The sequence below is a fragment of the Coenobita brevimanus genome, chromosome 98, assembly GCF_032717465.1.
Source record: "Coenobita brevimanus isolate Jiangsu-jjx chromosome 98, ASM3271746v2, whole genome shotgun sequence".
Classification (NCBI taxonomy): Eukaryota; Metazoa; Arthropoda; class Malacostraca; order Decapoda; family Coenobitidae; genus Coenobita; species Coenobita brevimanus.
In genome coordinates this window covers 34762879-34780765 of record NC_137051.1, presented here as the reverse complement: position 1 = coordinate 34780765, position 17887 = coordinate 34762879, and the positions used below count along the sequence as shown (strand labels likewise).

Sequence of the window (17887 nt, the reverse complement as noted above, 5' to 3'; positions counted from 1 at the left end):
GATTTTAGTTGCATGATTATTGTAGTTGTCTCAATTTTTATACTCATTCTTTTAAACTATCGTCTTTCATATCTCTCTCATCAAAGCGCTGAATGACCTATCAGGTCCCAGTGCTTGGCCTTTGGCCTAAACTTCATATTCCATTCCATTCCATTCCATAAGACCCATATAGAGTTTAGATTATTTGATTTAGCTGAGTGGGAGTCACAAGAACCGTAGGGATTACATTGCCACCATTACCATTAACCTTTTCTAGTCACCACAGCTCAGTTACTTTTTTTCTAATTAGTGCCAGACACAGTAGTTCTTTCACATAAACTTGATTCAGATTTGATCCTTTTGCAATTTATTCATGTAGCTCAGGGCCAGAATAGACAATACTGTGATTCTGCATCATTTCCATAGCACTTCGTCATGACTAATACCATAGTTTAGTGTTGGTCTCTTGTTACAGCTCTGCATGCAGGATGGAGAATTGGAATTTTTAGGCTAAAATAGTGTAAAAAGTGTATAATGTGGTATTTTGTTATTCCTGCAGGCCCTGACTCCTGTCATGGAGAGCCTACACCCACTGTCCATCATTAACCAGGCCCACATGCGCGCTCAGTCCACTGTGGCCGGCCAGAACACCCTCAAGAAAAAGCGGTACATGTACTGGGGCCGGCTGAGGGATAAAAAGGTAGCAGGCACCCCAGAACAATCAGCCATTGTGAGCACCACCTACCAGGAGAGCTGTTTCCAGCAGATGCAAGGCCAGGTTACCATACCAAGGGTTAGTTCAGTATGCAGCCATATTTCATTGTACAGTAGCTTACTTGGGTACATAGTTCAGTGTGGTCATCTGGATAGCTTTAGCCCCTTCAATTCAATAAGATATTTTGTATTGTGTTCTCGCTACCACCAGATTCTTTTTATTTAGCTTAACAAGAATCTCTGTTGCTGAAGGCTGGGTAAATAAGCCTATAATTATCTAACTCGCCCAGTTCCAGAAATCTTTCCAAAGCTAAATACAACTAGCTGAAGATAGGAAAAATAATAATGTATGGTACAAAATATTGGTAACAGCAAGTTCCAGTATCACTTTCCTTGAGGTGTAGGAGTATGAGGCTAGGCTGCTGTCTTCCATTACATGACTAGCCTTCTTCCTTTTATGGCATTACATGATAGAAAAAACTCCATTTACCTCTTGGGATTGGACCTAAGCAAGCCCATCACATCAAGTGGGATGTTCTGATCACTAGACTAGCAGGCATTCTCCAGGGGGTTATTGATGAATTGGCTTCTCTTGTCACATAACGTTACTCAGTGATACATTTGTTTTAAATCTTTGGATCCAGACAGTATCTTTTTAATGCCTTATTAGCATAGTTTTGCTGCTTCCAGATGATTTTACTCAGTTTATAGATCCCCCTAGTAGCAAGAGGGTTAATGAAGGCCAAAGCTAAAGTCTCCCGTAAATTGAATAAAATCATCTGGAGACAACAGAAAAAAAAAAACACACTGTGTCAGAATGGAAGAGTTAGAGTTACTCGTGAATCACATTTGTCTTTAAGTAAATGTGTCAGTAACATACCAGAGGATGTGAAACCCATCACTCTGATGATGTATTTTTCCACCAATTTTTAAGTACATGCCATTTGAGTTAATGAAGGTTATATCAAACTCCTTCCATTTGAAAAGCCTTTGCAATCTAAATATAATTGTGTGGAAATAACATGCATAAACTGTAAAAACATGCTGCGTATTGAAGGGGTTACGGTGTAATGTGCAAAATAAATTGTATAGGAAGAAATGTTCTGAAATCTTTAGAGCCAAAGTGAATACAGTTGTTAATGCTGCTGCTTGTTGTTGAAAATTATTTCCTTGGGGAGTTGTTGATGACACACCATAAAGTTTCTTATAATTCACATTTATCATCTGAAGATGAATGTGATGTTGTTTCAAGCCTTTGTTGTGGAGGAGGTGACCTCATTCTCAGGCCTCGGCAGTTTTGTTTTATTTTATATTAATTTCCCCAAAGAGTTACTCATGTCACCTTTTTCCTAGGTAAATGTGACACTGCTTCAGGCCTCAGTCGTAGAAGAGGTGATATCATTCTCAGCCCTCGACAACATCCGTGACCTTACTTGTGTGTCCTTGGTCTCAGTGTGCCTTGACAGCATCAGTTTGCAGTTTTACTCAGGCCATCAGTCCAAGCAGTCAGTCCAGATGTACATGAGGAACCCCCATGATCCAGCTATTCAGAAAAAAGTCAGTGTGAAATTTGTATTTGTTATTCAGATAAGGTTATAGTAAAGCATATGCCTGTTATTCAGAAAAGTTTTGAGTTTGTTAGCTAGGAAAAGGCCAGTGTAAAGTGTGTGGTGGTTATTCAGAAATGGGTTGATGTAAAGATTTTATATATATATATAGATAGATAGATAGATATATAGATATATATATATATATATATATATATATATATATATATATATATATATATGTTATTCAGAAAAAAGTCAGTGTTATTATGTTTGTTATTCAGAAAAAGGTCATTGTAAAGTGTATATTGTAATAATAATAGTGTCACTAGGCTACGTACCTAGTCTAGATGTACGTGGGGAACCTCCGAAGCCCTGTTACTTAGATCAACAGTTTTGTAAGTTGTAGTTCTGTGTTGATGTGGATGCACTGGAAAGTGTTAGAAATGCCCTGAGATGATTCAGTCCTGTGGAGAGAATGCTGAATGAAAGATTGACAAGGAGGCATTATAAGTGAGGTGGAAGGGGAGAGAGGGAGGAGGAGAGCAAAATATAAAGTGTATGTTCTTGTCATTGTTATGAATGATGGTGGAGAGGGATGCTTTCATGCAGTGGCACTGTTATAACTGGATAGCTCAGCTGTCCAGTTTAAAAATGCCCCTCAGCTTCCTCAATATCCCTTGAAAGGAAGATGGCAGACTCTTGGATAAGGGCATCTTCAACATGCAATCCACTGGGTTCATGTCCAGATGAGCCTGAGGCCAGAACAAAAATAACAGTCATTTGATGATGTATTCTTTGAGGTTTTCATGGTACCTCCAGATGATTTTATTTGCTGTAAGATAGCTTGAAGAATTAAGGGTTATGTCCCTCTCTAATAAGCCCTACAAAACATTGGAGCTCTGTTAAATACCTCCATACATACATACTTATATTATGTATATATATATATATATATATATATGAGAGAAGTCTTGTGAGAAGGACTATAAGGTATTTATGGCATTCATGGATCTGGAAAAAGCATGTGACAAAGTAGACAGAAGGATTGTTGAAGGATTTGTGCATGTACGGTATAGATGCTAAGCTCTCAGGTGCAGTCAGAAGTTTTTATGATGGTAGTGAGGCATGTATATGGGTAAATGGGCATCTAAGTGAATGGTTCACGATCGGTGTGGGTGTGTGACAAGGTTGTGTGATGTCCCCATGGTTGTTCAATATATATATTGATGGGTTGACGAGAGAAGTAAAAATGCCAGTAATGGAGAGGGGGATGATGATGGTAATGATTGATGATGGATGGAATATCTTAAATTTGTTGTATGCTGATGATGCAGTACTACTTGCAAATACTGGACAAGAACTTGGTAGATTAGTGCAGAGGTTTGCTGATGTCTGAGCGTCGTGCCTTGAGAGTAAATGTAGAAAAGAGTAAAGTGATGGTTATTGAGAGAGAATTGGACTCCCAGTGTGAGGTTACAGTGAATGGAGAGAGACTGGAATTGATGAGAGAGTTCAAATACCTGGGTACAGTGACAGAAAAGAGAGGAAAATGTGCAAAAGAAGTGGAAAGTAGAGTGACACAAGGAAATAAAGTAGCTGCTGCAATGAAGGCCTTGCTTGTTGCAGCCGTGCAAGGCTTACATGAAGGAGTTTTAATACCAACATTAAAATGTGAATGTGAGACAATGGTGTGGCATGAAAATGAAAAGTCAAGAGTGAGAGCAGTGAAGATGGGACTGCTGAGGAGTGTAGGTAGAGTACAGAGAGTGGAAGGATACAAAATAATGTGGTTTGTGAAAGATGTGAAGTGAAGAAGTCTGTGGACACCAGAATCGAAGAGAGTGTACTGAGATAGTATGGTTATGTGGGAGAATGGATAACAATAGAGTGGTGAAAAAGGAATATCTGAGTGAATTTGAAACAGGGAGGAGGTGAGGTAGGCCAAGGAGAAGGTGGAGGGATATGGTGGATGAATGTGTGAGGAAGAGAGGTTTGGAAGTGGTTGAGGCTAGAGGACTGACAAGAGATCAAGCTGGGTGGATGAATATTGTGAGGAGAAGTGCATAATCAGGGATTTTGCACCCCTTTTTAACATGACAGCGTCTGCATTAACTTTATTAGATATGTTTATGTGAAGCTACAATACATGGTGAATGTTTTTGGCGTGGTGAATGTTTTTGGCGTATCATATAGAACCAGGATTCTTGGAGCTTGAATGGTGAGTGAATGGAAGCATGGCCCATTTGGATTGGGCAAATTTGGGCTGTATGGATGTTGTTACTCCTTATCCTGCCCTAAGGTGAGAAAGGAGGTCCGGATGATGATGGTGATGATTTATATATACTGTATATATATATATATATATATATATATATATATATATACAGTAACCCCTCCAATATCCGGATCAATAGAGCCATCGGTAGGTTCGGATATTGGTTTCGTCCGGATATTGGGCCCCAGCTTATGGACTTGTACTTATGGACCCTAACTCAGAGAAACACCTATACAACTCCCTCTGGACATGCATAGCACCTATTTAACACCCAAATCACACCAATAAGGCACATAAATGACTGAAATAAATGCAAAAGAAACATAAAATGTGGGTTTAGAAGTATGTTCATACATTAATAAACATTCTGGTACTTATGGACTCTAACCGAATCTAACTCTGAAAAACACATTCCTACTGCACATGCATGAGGTAAGTATAGTATGGAAAAAAGTACAGTATGACACATTCTGGTAAGTATAGTATGGAAAAAAGTACAATATGAAACATTCTGGTAAGTATAATATGGAAAATAGTACAATATGAAACATTCTGGCTACTTACAGCAAGTCCCTTGCCACCTCGATGAATAACCGCCTCCTCTCGGACTCTGACAGTAAGAACGATTTCCTGAAGCACTTGCAGTACACTCTTCCTGAAGTCTTGCACTGAACTTAGTCAGTAACACACAGAAGTCCGTTCTCTTCACAGTGTTCACTTTAGTCCAAATAATGTTCCATTAAATTTTAGTGTTGCACATTAACTTTTCCCAAGTTTTTTTTTATTTTCCAAAGCCAAAACAAAGAAGGTTAGTTACGTTAAATTTCTTTTCTACTGAGTCTTTTCTCTCATTTCGAAAACCTTAACACAACACACCGTTTTTTTCACTGCACAACACTCAAAATTCCCGTGTGGTCTAGTGGAGAAGTTCTTGCTGTTTATTCGCTGTCAGAGTCCGAGAATATCACTGGCAGGCGACCAAGGGGTGCATCTGTGGGTCGTGGTGATGGCGTACCGACTACAGAAGACTCTGAAGATAGCCGCAAACTCACATCGAGCGGTGACTCCACTGTAGCTGATGTGCTGGGCTGTGGCTCGGAGCATGAGGGCCTGTCTTGGGGAGGCAACGGAGTGGAACCAGGGCTTGGCACAGCGGGGGTCACGGGCCTGAAAAAACTGTCAATCGTTGACTGACGCAAGGACCGACGATTCTGGCGATTGATGATGCGCTGCCGGAAAGCACGCACTTCCTCCACGAGTCCCAAGGGCCCCATCTCCCTGTCGCAGTCCGGGTGTTCCAGGTAGTCTAGGACGAGCTCTAGATGTTCCCGGAGTGCGCTCAGCTTGGGGATGGCTGGAGTAGTGTCCTGCTGAGAGGAGTCCGCATCATCATCGCCTTCGTCGTTGGAATCTTCAAGTTCGGGACTGACACCAGCAACCGAAGACGCGATCTCGATATCAGACAATGTCTGATACCCAGGATCGCCCTCGTCGTCGTCCAACCACTCACGAACATCGTCCACATCAACATCGTCGTCGTGCGTACGTAGCCGTGCATGGAAGTCATCCACGTCAAACCCTAGAAAATCGTACTCCACATCTGTTCCGAGAAGCAGACGAGACCAACCATTTTCAAGAGTTTTCACAGGGACTTCCTTCCATGCACTAGCCCAGTTGTACAGCGCAGACTTGATGTTGTAGCGGCGAAGGTTTTCCAAAGTCCGCTTGCCTCGAGTGTCACGTCCTTCCCTGCGCTCGTCCTCGTCCTCGAGAACAACCATCACCTCGTCCAGGAACTTCCGACGGTACAGGCGCTTTGTTGCCACGATCACTCCATGGTCCATGGGTTGAATGAGAGCAGTCGTATTAGGTGGCAGAAACATGCACCTAATACGGCCATTCTCAGCAACCAAGTCCTTGTCGCACGGGTGGGCAGGTGCATTGTCGAGGAGAAGGAGAGCCTTTACCTGGTCGCGAGGAATTCCCAGTGTCTTCGTCTGGTACCTCCTTGACGAAGTGACGGTGAAACCAGTCTTTGAAAATCACAGCTGTGAACCATGCTTTCAAAGAATGGTACCATACGACAGGAAGGACATCCATCACCCCACGAAGGCACCGAGGCTGCTTTGCACGGCCAACAATAACGGGCTTAAGCCGGTGCATGCCGTTAGCATTGGCACAACACAAAGCAGATATCCGTTCCTTAGAAAGCTTGCGGCCAGGTACACGCTTCTCTGTCTCATCGGCTAGAGTGTTCGTTGGCACCGAGCGATAGAATAGGCCAGTTTCGTCAGCGTTATAGACTTCACCGAGAGTGAGGCCCTCCCTGTCGATCAAGCCTTTCACCTTGTGCCGAAACTCATCCACTCCATCCTCGTTAGCGTCCAATGCTTCGCCATGTGCTTTACGGTTAGTAAGGCCATGTCGCAACTTGAACACGAAGAGCCAACCCTCGGATGCCTTGAAGTCTAGGGCGTCGTGAAGCCTTGCAAACTTCTCAGCAGCAGCCTTCAGCTCCGTTCCACGTACCATCACACCAGCTGCACGTTGCTGTCAATACCAAATCAACGTGGAGCGGTCGATTTCTGCATACTTGGGGGTAAACATAACCTTCCTCTCCACGTTACGTTTGCTTCTCGACGAGAAGTCAGCCGTGTACTGCATGAGCTTGTCTCGGGAACGCTTGATATCGAACAAAGTCGACCGGGCCAGGTTGAACTCGCGGAGAATGCGTGAAGAAGACCAACCCGCATCAACTTTCTCCAATATCTCCCGTTTCTTCTCCAGAGTCAACACCACTCTCTTCCTTTTCTCAGGAGGCGGGGCCATCATCACACACACTAAGAGGAGGGCAGAGAGCAGCAGGAGGCCTTGCAGCAAGTACGGCACCACCACAAAAGCGAGCACGTGGGCAGCCATGGCGAAGAGCGTAGGTCCAGTCGCGGTGAGAGACAGGCGGGAAGTGGGGAGGATGCAGCGGCGCTCTATCGGACGTCGGAGGAATGACAAACCAAAACAATGCTCTCACGCGGCGCGCGCGGCAAGTTCAAATTACGGACGGCAAAAAATTGATTTTTTTTTAATTTTTTTTTTATTTTCGGACCATTTTGGGAATGTTTGATCCCAGGACGATAAGGTTCGGTTAGTGGGGGTGTTCGGTTATTGGGCATCCGGATATTAGAGTGATTACTGTATACATATATATATATATATATATATATATATATATATATATATATACAGTCAACCCTTGGCTATCACGAGTAATTGGTACCCTTGGCGACCCGCCATAGCCAAAATCGCGATAGCCATACTTAAGAACTAATGGGAAAAATTCTAATTGGTTCCCCGACCTCCAACTTTACCCCAACCTTACCCTATTTTCACATCTCCTTCACTAAAATACCTGGGATTACAAACCAATGCTGCAAATTAACAACAGTACAGTACATAAAAGTTATAAATAAAACAGAATTAACTGTAATAAGCCATTTTACTTAACATTTTTGGAGAGGATGAGGGGCTTGGGTGGGTTGAAGGGGTTCCGAGGCTGGGGTGCAGTATTACTGGCCACCCCTCCGACGTTCTATCTCGTCTAGGAATTGATCAGCTTCATCAGGAGTCTGGAAGGGACCCTGAGCATAAGGCAGGTTCTTCCTCTTCCTCACTTGCCGTCCTGGGTTAGCTGCGTTACGTGCACCAATGGTAGGAGGGTTGGATGGGGTATTGGTGGCCATTGTGGTTGAACAATAGGTCTTCACGGCTATAGCTGCTGTCGACTGGTAACGCTGACTCTCTCTGAACCTTGGCGGGAAGGATGGGTAGCTGTAACCATGTCTTGGGCCAATCAGCGCTCGGGTAGCCTGTGACGTCGCGCCAATCACGGCGCGAGTATACGCATGGGCGGAGCCCGCGCGATTTGAATGTTTCTGGCTGACCATCGTCCGCGATAGCAGTATTTGAGGTCGCGATAAAGGTAATCGTGTTGCATTTCACCTGTCCGTGATAGCCATGAAACGCGATAGCAAAACCCGTGATAGCCAAGGGTTGACTGTATATATATATATATATATACATCTTTTATATATTTCTTCCCGGAATCATTCTAAGTCTGTTCTTCGCTCAGCTAAAAATAATTTCATCTGTACAAAATGCTCTCAACTCTCTAACTCAAACTCTTCCTGCTCCTTCTGGCACCTTGCCAAAAACCTTTCTAACAACTTTACCTCATCATCCTTCCCTCCTCGATTCCGGTGCTGTTCCTTCATCACTTCCCCCCTCTGACTTCCTCATGGCTGACGTTAAAATTTCTTCAGTTGATGTATTTTCTGCCATCACTGGCCTCAGTACTAATAAGGCATATGGGCCTGATGGGGTCCCTCCTATTGTTCTCAAGAACTGTGCTTCTGTGCTTACACCCTGCCAAGGCAAACTCTTTCGCCTTTGTCTGTCAACTTGTACCTTTCCTTCTTGCTGGAAGTTTGCTCTCATTCAGCCAGTCGCAAAAAAGGGTGACCATTCCCAACCCTCTAACTATCGTCCAATTGCTTTAACGTCCTGTATTTCAAAAGTTTTCGAGTCAATTCTCAATGGAAAAATTTTAAAGCATCTTTCCTATCACAACCGTCTTTCTGATCGTCAGTATGGGTTCCGTCAGGGACGCTCCACAGGCGATCTTCTCACCTACCTTTCAGACTCCTGGTCATCCTCCTTTCGGGACTTTGGCGAAAGCTTTGCCATTGCACTTGACATCTCAAAGGCTTTCGATCGAGTCTGGCATAAATCTTTAATTTCCAAACTGCCCTCTTACGGTTCCTGTCCTTCTATTTGTGCCTTCATCGCTAGCTTCCTTTCTGGTCATTCTATAGCCGCTGTTGTAGATGGCTATCATTCTTCTCCTAGATCTATTAACAGTGGTGTTCCTCAGGGCTCTGTCCTATCACCAACTCTCTTCCTTTTATTCATCAATGACCTTCTAAGCTGTACATCTAACCCTATCCACTCATACGCTGATGACTCCACCCTTCACCTGTCCATTCGATTCCCACAACGTCTATCTCAGCAGTTACTTCAACAGGCAAGGAATGAGGCTATGGCACACCTAATGTCTGACTTGGCTTGTATCTCTGACTTGGGTAAAAATAATCTGGTTGTTTTTAATGCATCAGAGACTCAGCTTTTGCACCTATCAACCCGACAAAATCTTCCACAGGTATAGCCACTTATGTTTAATAATACTCAACTTAATCCTGCATCATCGTTCAACATGCTTGGGGTTTCATTTGCTCGGGACTTGTCTTGGAAAGATCATATTACATCTCTTTTAAAATCTGCTTCCAAGCGATTGGGTGTGGCAAGCCGACTCCGTTCCTTCTTTACCCCTGCACAGTTGTTGACTCTATACAGGGGTTTTATCCGCCCCTGTGTGGAGTACAACTCTCATGTGTGGGGAGGCTCCCCACATACAGCTTTTCTCAATAGGGTGGAGTCAAAGGCTTTTCGTCTCATTAACTCTCCTCCTCTTACTGACTCCCTTCAACCTCTGTTTCTTCGCCGCAGTGTTGCATCTTTATCTCTTTTCTATCACTACTTCAATGGTCACTGCTCCTCTGAACTGTCTGCTTGCATTCCTCCACTTCTACGATGGGCGCGTAGCACCCGTCTAGCAGCAAACTCTCACCCCTTTTCTGTCCAACTCTCTAATGCAAGCGTTAACCGTTACTCCCAGTCCTTCAGTTATGCAACAGGTCAACTCTGGAACTGTCTCCCTCTGTGTGTATTCCCTGCTTCCTATGATCTCCAGTCTTTCAAACGCAGTGTGTCTAGGCATCTTGAAATGAATGGATCTTGAATTTGGCTCTCTCCTGTATTTTGTTTTTCTCTTGGAAGGAACAGTTTTGCGGGCTCATTGCCTTTGGTTCCTTCTTCCTCACATAAAAAAAAAAAATACTGTATATCAATCAATCAATCATATCCTGTGGCACCCCACGGGATGCATAGGGTCTCAATGAACTCTCTCCACCAATATTTGTCTCTTGCCATCTCCTTCAGGTCCCACCAACACTCCTCTCCTGCTTCTTTTTTCATTGTCCTCAACCAGGTTTCCCTCGGCCTACCTCTACCTCTTCTTCCTCTAGCAATCCACTCTGGCACATCCTGTATTAAACAACCTTCTTTTCTGTATATGTGCCCCAGCCACTTCCAGCGAGACAGTCTCACATATTCATTAACTGGTTCCACTCTCGTAATATCCCTTACTCTTTCATTTGTAACTCTGTCTTGCCACTTTACCCCAAGAATCCTTCTCAGTATTTTATTCTCAAATCCTAATACTTTCTGATCTGTTGCAATTGTACTGTACCATGACTCATGCCCGTAAATTAAAATGGGTCTAACCATGGACTTGTAAATTTTCACTTTAGTATGTACCGAAAGCATATTATTATTCCAAACAGATTTCAACATTCCAACAGCTCGCCAAGCCTGTCTAATCTTCTCCTCAATTTCATTGTTTAACGATCCATTAGATGATACAATCGTTCCCAGATATTTAAAGTTTTCTACATTCTTCACCACATTATTCCCAATTACACAATCGATTTGGTTCTCCATGTTCATATTAATAATTTCAGTCTTTCCACAATTTATTACCAATCCCACTTTTTCTCCTTCCTCCACCAGACAATCGAGCACCCTCTGCATCTCGTAAATACTTCCGCAAATCAGTACAATATCATCAGCATAATCCAAATCCATCAGCTTCTTATTTTCTTTCCAGTTAATTCCTGCACCTGTTCTCCTTACAACCTGTTTCATAACATAATCCATAACCAAAACAAACAACAATGGCGAAAGAACTCCTCCTTGAATCACTCCTGACCTACCTTGAAATGGATCACTCAAAGAACCACCCACCATTACCTTACAAAAAGTACCTTCATGCAGGCTTCTAATAATATTTACAAACTTTTCTGGTATACCATAGAATCTCATAATTTTCAACATAGCTCCACGTGAAACACTATCAAACGCCTTTTCAAAATCCACAAAACACATGTTAAGTGGCATTTTCATCTCATTAACTTGTTGCATTAGATGCCTTACAATAAAAATCTGATCATTACAACCTCGACCCTTTCTAAATCCCGCTTGTTCTTCTCTTAAAACTTTATCAATTACTGGCTCTATTCTGTTCAACAAGATTTTGGAAAAGACTTTTGCAACTACAGGTGTCAAAGTTATCCCCTTCCAGTTGCCACACACACTTAAATCTCCCTTTTTTGGTATTTTTATAATCACTCCATTTTTCCACTCTTCTGGAATTCCACCATTATCCCAAGCCACATTAAAAAGTTTCAAAAGTGCATTCATCAAGTCGTCATTTTCCACCTTAAGCATTTCAGGGAATATTCCATCCTCACCTGGAGCCTTAAAATTCTTTAACTCCTTTATAGATATTGCTACCTCTTCCAAAGTTATATCCCCTGTTTCTATCTGCAAATCTCTCTCAGCTGGCAAAATGTCCTCTTCAGCTGGGATTGGTCTATTTAGAACAGATTCAAAGTGCTCTTTCCATCTTCCTTTTATATCCAAATCTTTAGTCATGAAATTACCATTTCTATCTCGTACAGGTATTTCCTTCCTTCTCTTTTCAGTCCCAGTTAACTCCTTTATGGCCTGATACGCTGCTCTTGTGCTCTGACCGTCATTTTTACTTAATTTAATTTCTGTCTCTGTCGCCTTTTCATCATATAGTCTTCTTTTATCACGTCTAACGAGTCTTTTTACTTCAGAATGTAAACTCCAATACTTTGCTCTAAGTACTTCAACTACCTGGCCATCAACATGTTGTTCTTCACTTCTTAACTTAGCCTCTTTCCTTTTCTGAATTACATTCCATGTTTCATCTGACATCCACTTTTTCCTTCTCGCTTTTCCCTTTTTCTTAATAGTAACCTTAGCACTCTCATGCAAAACCTCTTTTACCTCTCTCCACATTTGATTAATATCATTGTCTTCAGATTCCATCAAAGTCTGCAGGACTAGAAACTTGTTTCTACATTCGCACCGAAACTTTTCCCTCGTGCTCTCATCACTTCTCAGCTCATCAAAATCATAATTATTACCTCCTGTACAATTACCATTAACGTTTCTCTTAAGTTTTATTTTAATCTTTGACACAACAAGCCCCCCTCCTTACGCAAACATCTTGCAAATAACTCCTATGCCTTCTGCTAATTGCAATGTGGTCAATCTGGTTACAATATTTACCACATGGTGAAATCCAAGTAGTCTTATGTATTTTTCTATGCTCAAAGATAGTTCCACCAATTATAAGGTCATTTGCCAAACAAAAGCTTGCAAATCGCACCCCATTTTCGTTTCTTATACCAACACCCTCCTTACCCATACAATCTTCAAAGCCATCCCTACTACTGCCAACAATCGCATTAAAATCACCATTGCAAACTAACACATCATTTCTTGCCACTCTATTCACTACATCCTGCAGCTTCTCATAAAAGTCATCCTTCATTTCATCAGCAGCCTCATTTGTCGGAGTGTACCCTACAACCATACTGATATTACCATGGTCAGATTTTAAGCGAGCATAAAGCAAGCGCTCATTAATTGGTTCAAACTCACATAGTGCCTTGCAGTAAGCCTACTCCTTGGTAATGATTTCCATCACTCCTACCAGAAACCAACATAGTAATACCATCTTCCAAATTCATTTCATCAACTCCAAGCAACCTCGTTTCTATCAGAGCACAAATATCCATCTTGTATTCCTTGAACACTGAAATAAGTTCTTCCATTTTACTAGCCTGATTGAGAGTTCGAACATTCCAGTTTCCTATTCTTAAGGTTCTTTTTGGATTTATGAACTTATTTTTACACCGTGGGATTCTTAGCACCCCCTGCCCACTTAAGGGCTGCACGGAACTGAGGGCCATTGCTTCGTCACCAGAGTTCATCAAGATTTCTGAGGCAGTAAAATATTTTACCCTGGAGCCAATGCCAGTGACTCGCAGGAACCAGACAGTGGAGAGAGGAAATTAACTAAATGAAAGTAAAATGCACAGGGTTTGGACAGACAAAGTACAAGGGAAAGAAAGAGAGCAAAAAGAATGTAGATAAAAGTGTCCCTTTTAGTCGCCTCTTACGACAAGCAGGGAATACTGGGGAAGTATTCTATCCCCTCTTCCCCAGGGTATATATATATATATTTATATATCTCCTGTATATATTTATACTGTATTTATATATATTTCATTCATTCATCATCCTATCCTATGTTGCCCCATTAGGAGCATAGGTGCCCTGGGCTAGGCAAGTTGGTCCTGGCATTTAAGATGAGAGTGACCAGACTCACTCATCCCTGAGTGGCAGTGAGCAGTAAATCCCAACCACCCCTTGGATATCAACCTTCACTGGCTCAATCCGATTGGAGCTCCGTAATTACCCACTAAACCACCAGACGCCAAAATTTGGTTATATGCTTACCAATCAGCATAGTTAATGGTTTCCTGGTGTACAGGAAACCATTTGGCTTGTCAATTAATGTAGAGTCACCCACAGGCAGAAGAAAGAGGAAATAATGAAGGAAAGAAATACAGAAGAGGGAGTGTAAAGTCACTTGCAGGCAAGAGGATAAGGAATGAATGAAGGAGAGAAAGACAGAAGAGGATGGAAGGAAAGAAGGATGGAGGAGAGGAAAGGGCAGACACCCGAGAGCAGCAGTACATCGAGTGAGTGGATGGTTAGCCCCCCCACCTACCACATGCATATATATATATATATATATATATATATATATATATATATATATATATATAGTCCTCGCCAGAAGTTCGTTCACCACCGATGCAACAACTGTAAACAATACTGTACTTAACAATATCTTAATATTAGTAAAATGGGTACCTACAAATAATCAGTACTTCAGAGGTCTTCCTTTCATCTTCAGGCACTTTTTGAGACATTTTGGGACAGAATCTACTAGGTTCCTTTACTGTTCCTTTAATATTCCTCCACACCTGTTCCACTGCTTCAATCAGTTGCAGGATGGAGAGTGTCATGTTTTCTTAACTCCCTTTTAATGATTGCCCATCAATTTTTAATTGGGTTCAAATCTGGGGAATTTCCTGGCCAATCTTCAATGTACTCAACCTGACAACCTCACAACCACTGTTTCACATCATGGGCTGTGTGGCACGGTGCACCATCCTGCATAAAAATGTCAGTCTGGCAAGCCTTAAAACAGTCTGGCAGGTGGTCACACAAGAGTTCCAGGTAGGTGTTTTTATTGAGGTTCTCATTTTTTGGGAGCACAACTAAATTTCCCTGACCATGATACCCAAATGCATCCCAGACCATAACACTGTCAGGGAATTTTTCTGTCTTCATGGTGTAGCGAGTGTCGAGTGGGTCACCGCCAGTGCAACGATACACATTCCCACCTCTGTTCCCAGCCACAGAAAAAATTGTTTCATCACTCCACAGGACTCGCCGCCATTTGGTTTCTTCCCACTCAGAATATTTTCGGCAAAAAGCTATCCTATTTTTTACTTGCTGATAAGTTAGACAAGGCTCGCGGTGGGGGCGGCAGCTGCGATAACCCAGTCTGTCATGCAGGATGTGTTGCATTGTCCTCTTGGAGACATCAGCCAGCTGTAGTGGGTTATTTTTTTTTATTTCCCTTGCTGAAATGCGTGAGTTAGCCTCCACTTGCCGCCAGATAACTTTTGCATTCCGTTTAGTCGTCTTCCTTGGTCACCCAGACCGGTATCCATGTTCTGGTACTTCCTCGGCGCCACCATTCTTAAATCGCTTAATCCACTTTTGAACAGTTCGTTCGGCAAATCCAACAATCATTGAGATATCCTTCACTGACTGCCCTGACTTGTAGAGGGACACAATGCTTGCCCGCTGCTCTTTTGTAAAGTGCATGGGATTCTCCATGTCTTCTGTAGAGGAGAACAACGAGCAAGAGAATGAACAGGGTAAAGGACACCTCACTCTCGAGCATTTTGAAGAAACCGCCAGCTCAGAACTACTGAGACATCCCCTGAGGTGGTTACAGTAGCAGCTGGGTGCATTAATACTGCCAGATGTATGATATCGCGACCATCCCCCTTTGAGGGAGACACAGCACACAGTCTGTGTCAACTGATTAAGCCATGACACGGTTCAGCTTAATAGTTAGGCTGTTTCAACTCATCCGTGGACCATCACGTGTAGTGGAGCAGCTGTATTAATCTTAAGTTTTTCCTTTAATTGAAAGAATAAGCAACCTAATGAGCCATGTTTGATCAATCGATAATTGCATAAATTTGGGTGTGGCGATCACATCTTCCGTTGTCCCTAGCCACTGCCTTCTCACCAGATGCTGAGCGATGCATTATGGAATGCTATATTGTTCACCAGAGAGAATGGTGTAAGCCATATTCTGTTGCAAAACATCTCAAGGAGTGTCTGAAAATTAAAAGAAAGCCTCTAAATAACTACTAATTTTTCAATACCAAGTTTATTAATGTGTAGGGATGTCTTTCTTTCGTTTACACGTGTCGTGTCACGGGGCGTTAGTATTACAGATGATATAACACTTACATGTACGCACCAAAAAGCAAACACAGCTGCACACATCCTCCAACCTTACCTCAACACACTACACGAATGGTTCACCACAAACAGGCTCAAAATAGCCCCAGCCAAATCTACAGTGACCCTTCTCACAAACTGGACAGCAGAACACAGTCACATCCCACACCTCACCATAAACAACACTCCCCTACCACACACACACACACACACACACACACACACACACACACACACACACACACACACACAAAATCGTTGGTGAAACATACAATACATCAGTGTGATTTAAATGACACATCACAAACATTAAAAATAAAATAACACCAAGACTCAGTGCCTTGAGGTCACTTGCCCATACAACATTCAGACACAACAAAGAAACCACCACCACAGTATACAAACAATACATACCTTCAGTGATGAATTATGCAATCCCTGCCGGGGCTCCTAACCTCACCAAAACACACTACAATACTCTACAGACCATACAGAACAAGGCCTAAAAATAATCACAGGCTGCACAGCTACTACACCCACAGACCACCTGCATCAAGAAACTAAAGTCCTCAAAGTCAAGGATCACCTAGACATGAGAGGCACCCAGTTTCTTGCTGCAGCCTCCACAAACCCACAACATCCAATACATTACATGGCAGCACATCCAGCCACACCAAGGAACACCAAAACAACACCCAGCACACGATACCATACACAAATACTGTCATCTCTGGCAGCCTAGGGAACAACTACTACTACTACTGTCATCTCTCCCCCCTCGCCCACCTCAGGCCGCTTCCAGAAGCATATCCACACTCAGTTCACTTGCCGCTCCATTCAGTCACTTAAAGACAACACACAGCTGCATGCACGACCTCCTGACATCCACCCTTCTGAATCCTGTCCCCTTTTTGAGGACAGGGTCCACCTGGCCAGGCTGAGATGTGGGTACCATCCAGCCCCCTTAAGCTACCAGAAGAGGCTGAATGACTCCATTGCTGATGGCTGTCCAGGATGCAACACAGCACCCCATACTATTAAGCACATTATGGAAGACTGCAATACACGCAATCACCTACGCCAACAACACAACATACACTCTTTGAGAGCTCTGTGGGAAAGCCCGGTCTCGGCCATGGCCTTCCTAAGGGACTCGGGGCTGTTTGGCCAGACTGCCAAGGGAACAATTACAGTACTACTACTACAGCCTGTATAATGGTTTTATTCTTTCCCCCTCAGAGCAAGTCCAAGACCCGGCAGGCAGTGGACCTGCTTGCAGAGCCAGTGTACATTGAGACATCTGAGAGACAGCAAGAGGAGAATATGGCATCAGTGGAGGTGAGCCGTGTCCATGTCCAACTGCGTCGCCTCAAGAATGAGAGCGCGCTCCTCAAGGATGCCAGTGTCACAGCCATACCCAACCATCGCTCTAAGGTTACCTTGACTATGGCCTTATGTTCAGATCTGAAATGTGTACTATATATTTATGCATCAGTATATCAGTGTATATATCTGTATCTGTGTTGTGATGAGGAGGGGTAGATTGAGATGATTTTGGCACATGGAATGGATGGGGGATGACAGTTGGGTGCGGAAATTGAGATGTGTGAACGTTGGGGATAGGGTTGCAAAAGGCAGACCAAAAAATACCTGGGACAAGGTCATAGAGTGTGATCATTGGGATATGGGACTGAATAAGGAGGGTACCAGAGATCAAGCAGCATGGAGCTATGCCATTAGGTGACCAAATCCGACACATGCAGGC

The 17887-nt window shown here is 43.0% G+C and overlaps 1 protein-coding gene across 1 annotated transcript in view; it reads left to right on the top strand.

Moving 5' to 3' along the window:
- Positions 1 to 17887, top strand: part of tweek (transmembrane protein KIAA1109 homolog tweek) — an 839779-nt gene that overhangs the window by 170276 nt on the left and 651616 nt on the right. Inside the window, 3 exon segments of the mRNA XM_080283669.1 lie at positions 539 to 772; positions 2047 to 2250; positions 17362 to 17556. Of these exon segments, the coding sequence (XP_080139795.1) occupies positions 539 to 772; positions 2047 to 2250; positions 17362 to 17556 (633 nt within the window).